The sequence below is a fragment of the Castanea sativa genome, chromosome 1, assembly GCF_040712315.1.
Source record: "Castanea sativa cultivar Marrone di Chiusa Pesio chromosome 1, ASM4071231v1".
Classification (NCBI taxonomy): Eukaryota; Viridiplantae; Streptophyta; class Magnoliopsida; order Fagales; family Fagaceae; genus Castanea; species Castanea sativa.
In genome coordinates this window covers 39,827,910-39,833,198 of record NC_134013.1, presented here as the reverse complement: position 1 = coordinate 39,833,198, position 5,289 = coordinate 39,827,910, and the positions used below count along the sequence as shown (strand labels likewise).

General features: G+C 35.2%; 2 protein-coding genes across 2 annotated transcripts; both read right to left on the bottom strand.

Annotated features, from left to right (window-relative positions):
• Positions 1-255: 255 nt before the first annotated feature.
• LOC142642992 (uncharacterized) lies at positions 256-2,491 on the bottom strand. The gene is made up of 2 exons (XM_075817474.1): positions 2,337-2,491; positions 256-1,801 (listed from the first exon to the last, which is right to left on the bottom strand). The coding sequence occupies exon 2, from the start codon at positions 1,750-1,752 to the stop codon at positions 679-681; it is 1,074 nt and encodes a 357-aa protein (XP_075673589.1). The 5' UTR covers positions 1,753-1,801; positions 2,337-2,491; the 3' UTR covers positions 256-678.
• Positions 2,492-4,503: 2,012 nt separating this feature from the next.
• Positions 4,504-4,926, bottom strand: LOC142626870 (uncharacterized). The gene has a single exon (XM_075800579.1). It carries the CDS (start codon positions 4,924-4,926, stop codon positions 4,504-4,506), a length of 423 nt encoding a protein of 140 aa, XP_075656694.1.
• Positions 4,927-5,289: the final 363 nt, after the last annotated feature.

Sequence of the window (5,289 nt, the reverse complement as noted above, 5' to 3'; positions counted from 1 at the left end):
CCAAATAAGGAAAAATTGTAATTAGTTGCCCATAGTGTTTTTTTACAGTTATATTTGAAATGAGGTAACACAATCAAGTACTTTAATTTGCTGAAATAAAATTTGGAGCAAGCTGTTCTGCTATAGTTGTGAGATTAATGTCATTGTCCTAGTCCCACTACTGTCAAAAGTTGAATGATACAAGAAACAACCAAAAAAATTTGGTTCAGGTAATTTTATCAATTGAAGCACGCTAATCTATTAATAATTTGAACATGGTGAAAGGCAGAAATCATTTCTCCCTGAACTGGAATTGATTAAGTAGCACTGAGACTAGAATGTTCATATACTTCTGAAAGAGAGCCAACACATAAACCATAGTAGCTAGTACTTGCAACACAGGCAAGGAAAATGTTGAAAACTTTAATGTCAAAATGAGATTGAACTGTACAAAATCATGAAAGAGCAAAGGATGCAAATGCATCTAAAACTCAGCAAATATTTCAATGGAAGTCAGTCTTTACTTTGAGGTTCTTTTGAGGGGAGAGAAAATCTTTTATTTTATGACCTGCTCTTAAATGTGTTGTATAGATTAGATGAGGATCTTGTGTGTCTACTCTATCTTCTGGTGTTGCTTCTGAAACATGAACGATGCCTGAAGCTTGAGAGTTGACTTCTGCATAAACTTTTTTGAGTCTTCTAGGCTTCTTTATTTCTGCTTTCTACATCAGCAGCATCCAAGTCTTCTTCGGTTGCAACTTCTGCACCGTTGGTGCTTTTGCTGAATCTACTTTGATAACTTGAATTGGAAATGGTTTCTTGATGTTGAATGTTTGCATAATTATCCTGTGAATCAGTGAACATGGATTTTGAAAGATCACTACCATCTAATGGTACCCCATTCTCATCATGAAAGCCAAGGACTCCATCCAACACTTCATTTCGGTCAAGAACAATAGCATTATTGTCTGTTCCACTAGGCTGCATTGCAATCTCCCGTTTGCTTTCCATAATGTTATTATTATCTTCTTTATTATTGCTATTTAAGTGACCTGCCTTGTATTGGACTTTTTTAAGTGTATCATCAGTAAGTTCCTCAATATGTTGTGGTTCCTTAACTTGTCTTCCTGAAACTTTGTCATCCCCTTGCTTGACTAGTATTTTTGGGTCCTTGTCGTCTTCTTCATCATGAACTTCACCACCCTTCTCATCCCCTTTCTTATCATGATCTGGGACACTACTCCATGAATCATCATGTCCTTTTTTAAAATATCCTCCTTGAACAGAATGATTATATAAGCCCACCGATTCACCTTTTCCTCCAACTCCAATATCAGAATTGTTGTCCTTATGTTCTAGTCCCAGCTCCTTCCAATTTTCTTTCTTTTCACGAGTCCAAAATTGTCCACGAGAATATTCATTTTCCTTGTGGAAAAATTCTTGTTCAACATTTCCATCAAATTCATCATCTCCACCTCCTCCATCATCTTTTCTTTTATCTTCTTCCACAAGATTCTCATCTTCTAAGTCAGTCATACCACCATCACTTGACAACCCAGCATTCCCCTTACGCCCCAAAATTATGCCACCATGATCTTCACTAAGTTTGCTCTGTATACTTTCACCATAGTTCTTTCCCTTTTTGTTTGAGTTTGACTGCCTTAACTGGTATTGCAACCAGATGACGACAGCCAAAAACAATACCAATTGTAAAACATGTTTTAACTTAAACCCTTTGGGCATTTGGTTACGACTAGTGGACTGGTAATTCATCACACTCTGTACAATTTCTTCCAAAGTGGACTAACCAAATGAACAATCACTGAAGAAGAAAAATCGCGAAAATTACTTATCAAGAATCTCCCAACTTAAAACAAATTACAAGCTCTAACATGTACAGAAAATTAAGTCTAGCAAAAACATAAAGTCAACTACTAGTGAAATAATAGATATGCATCATGAGTGGCATCAGGAATTGAATATGTAAACCAATAAAAGTCACTCTATGCTGCAAGAGAAATTTCAGAAAAGAAGAGAGAGAGAGAGAGAGAGAGAAAAATCCCTTGGGCTTCAGATGTAATTAAATTCATATTTCTGTATTTTGCTCTATTTAAATCAATAATAATAATAAGAATAATAATAGTAAGTTACATTCCCTACTCCCTACTATCTTTCAAATTAATTAAAACCAAGTAAGCTAAAAGAACTTGATCAGTTTACACAAGATAACACAGGTTTCAAGTATAGAAATAGATTCCAACTAAGATGATAATAAGAATCAATATACGTATAAGCAATATATCAATCAATCAATCAAATAGTAAAACTGCGGGATGGAAAAGAAAAAAAAAATTTACCTCGTTCAGTTGCAGCAAGAAACCCAAAAACCGTGAGCCAAAAAACAAGAAAGTAACCCAGAACCAGATTATATGTCTATATAGTTGCTTTTTATTTTCTTTTTCCTTGTTTTCAAAGTTGGGTACTTACTTTTGAAGTTTGAACGTTGAAACTTGAAACCAACTGCTGGGATTATTCCTTTTATTTATATATGTTTCAGAAGAGAAGAAGAAAGTGGCAAAGTAGCGGTTTTTTTTTTATTATTATTTTTTTCACAACGTGATCCCCAAATTACCCTCTGGACCTGCTGACCTGTCATTTATGTAAATATAAGTTGAGAGAATATGGGAACTCCGTTGACTAACTACCGTCGACGCCGCCCTAGGAAACGGCTACCTCACTTCCACTTCCACTTGGTTAGCTCCGCATATGACGGGACCGCAAATACGTTGCCTTTTAGCATTTCTTTTACAATATACTCCGACACCACGTACAAAATAAATTATCGTCTTATCTCATCCCTTTCCTTATATGTATGTATCAAAAAAAAAATTGTCTGTCAAATTGCCGCAAAACGAAACTGATTTCTCAATACCGATATTACCGTCATAATTTTACTATGATTTCACATTTTCAGTTGCAACTTGCAAATCTCTCGTCCTCCTTTTTATTGTATGAACTTTGAAGAAATACTAGGTAACTTTTTTTTATGGGATACTAGGTAACTTTATGATAGATCAATAATTAAGGGGTAGAGAATTTATCTAAGAATGTTTTTGTTATCAGCCTAAAAAAAAATGTTTTTGTTGAAACGCTATCAAGTGTTAGTTAAGTTACAAGTTTTTTAATAAAAATTATGTAACTTATTTTCATGTAAGACACCTAAAATAAATTCATAATACAAGATATGATAAAATTTAAAGCACAATATCTTATATCAAATTCAAAAAAAGAAAAAAAAAAGTATAATACTTTAGTGCAATTCATTAAAACTTACAAGTTTAAACACTTGTTTTTTCTCAAAAAAAAGTTTAAACACTTGTTTGCATTGATAAAACACAAGTAGGCTAATAAAAGTAATTATTCACCTCAACAAAAAAAAGTAATTATTCACAGTTTTTTTTTTTTTTTTTTATCTACAATTATTCACAGAGTTGAACCAAGGAATTGCTGGTCATTCAAATGACTTCTATTAAAAACAAAATGGGTAGTATAATGTTCGGCTGCTTGGGCTTTTTTGTGTAATCGGTCTAGGCCAGTCCCATTTCCTAAGCTGCTTCCTTGAGTTGAGCCTGGGAAGCCTTAACAAAAGGATTGACACAGGCCCATTTCCTAATGTGTCCTTGTTGCTTCTGTGGACTAATATCTCTTTATTTAACCAGGGGGAAAAAAGAAAATTGTAACTTTGTAAGAACATTTTTTTTTTCTTGCTGAATAAAGATTGCAAAGTACAACTTGCCCACTTGTGATTTAACCAAAATTTAAATTGCCTATCTGTGGTTTAAATTTTGACACTTTACCCACTTGAGGTTAGCTCAATTAGAGTTTCGTAACCCATTTCTGTTAAAAACATGACTAAATATGCAATTTTACTCCATTTTTATATTTCTTTCCTTTAAAAACACAAAGAACATAAAAAGCCAAGACCAAAATATGTCCAAAAAGAATCTAATGGAACATTTGCATCATCATATTTCAAACCTCATGTAGGCAACTTAAATTTTAGTTAAACCTTAGGTGGGTAAAGTATCAAATTTCAAACCACAGGTAAGTAACTTAAATTTCAGTCAAACCACAAATGGGTAAATTGTAATTTACCCAAAATGGTAAGTATCTTCTTTTGAAAAAAAATTTGTAAGTATCTTTTTTTTGAAAGACTAACGAGTAGAGTCATTTTTCAATGTACTGTTGTAAATGTCCACCTTATTATAAGCTAGTTCAAACTTCAAAGTAGTTTTTTTTTTTTTATATGAGAAACATATGAAATTTTCATTCATTAAAATTGAGCTACAACAGAGAGAAACAATAGCAGTGAGAACAAGTAACAAACAGCTACACGCCACTATCTTCAATTATTATATGCTCCACAAAGCTTGGACACACACCTTTCCAAACCTGTGAAATACCTGAGAGTCTAGCTGCCCTTGCAAATTCATGGGCTACTCTGTTGCCACTCATTTTCAAGTGCTAAAAAGAACACCAAGAAAATGAGGAAGAGATGTTCTTAATGTTCTGCACAATGTGCCCAAAATCGCTACCCAGCTCACCATCATTAATAGCTTGGATAATTGAGAGAGCATCGGATTCAACAATGGCATGGGAGATCCCTAAATCCAAAGCAAGCAGCACACCTTCTTGCAGCGCCAAAGCTTCAGTGATCTCAGTAGAGAAAGGAGTAGACAGAAATTTGCAGGATGCTGCAAAGAGAGAGCCCCGATAATCACAAATAGCCACACCAATGCAGGAAGGGCTGCCATCTGAAGCAGCACCATCAGTATTAATTTTGAAAAACCCCGAGGGAAGGGCTTGCCAAGCCGTTGGGGAAGGGGCTGGAGAAAATGCAAGGAGGGTGCAAGCATCTTTATACTCACATAGCAATCTGTTTGCCATATCCCAAACCTGACTTAGGGTAGTGCCAGAGTCCTCATGTGTAGCTTGGTTGCGATTCTACCAGATGGACCAAGCCACAGCAACGAAGAACTCCAAATCAAGTGGGGAGCCTTTCTCAATAAAGTCCAAGGCAACATCCACAAAATCTCTAGGCAAGGAAGTTACTTCAATAGGACAATTGTGTCATTGAGCCCAAGTCAGCTTGGCGTGATCACAAAGGAGAAAAGCATGGGCAGCGGATTCCAAGGCCTTATCACAAATAGGGCAAAAGCTTGAGCAATGAATACCTCTATGGCTTAAATTGAACATGGTTGGAAGGCCATTTACACAAGACCTCCATGCAAAGATTTTGAGCTTTTGAGG

Excerpts from the sequence above, each read along its gene's own strand:
- LOC142626870 (XM_075800579.1), bottom strand. The coding sequence starts at position 4,926 with ATGGCAAACAGATTGCTATGTGAGTATAAAGATGCTTGCACCCTCCTT.
- LOC142642992 (XM_075817474.1), bottom strand. The coding sequence starts at position 1,752 with ATGAATTACCAGTCCACTAGTCGTAACCAAATGCCCAAAGGGTTTAAG.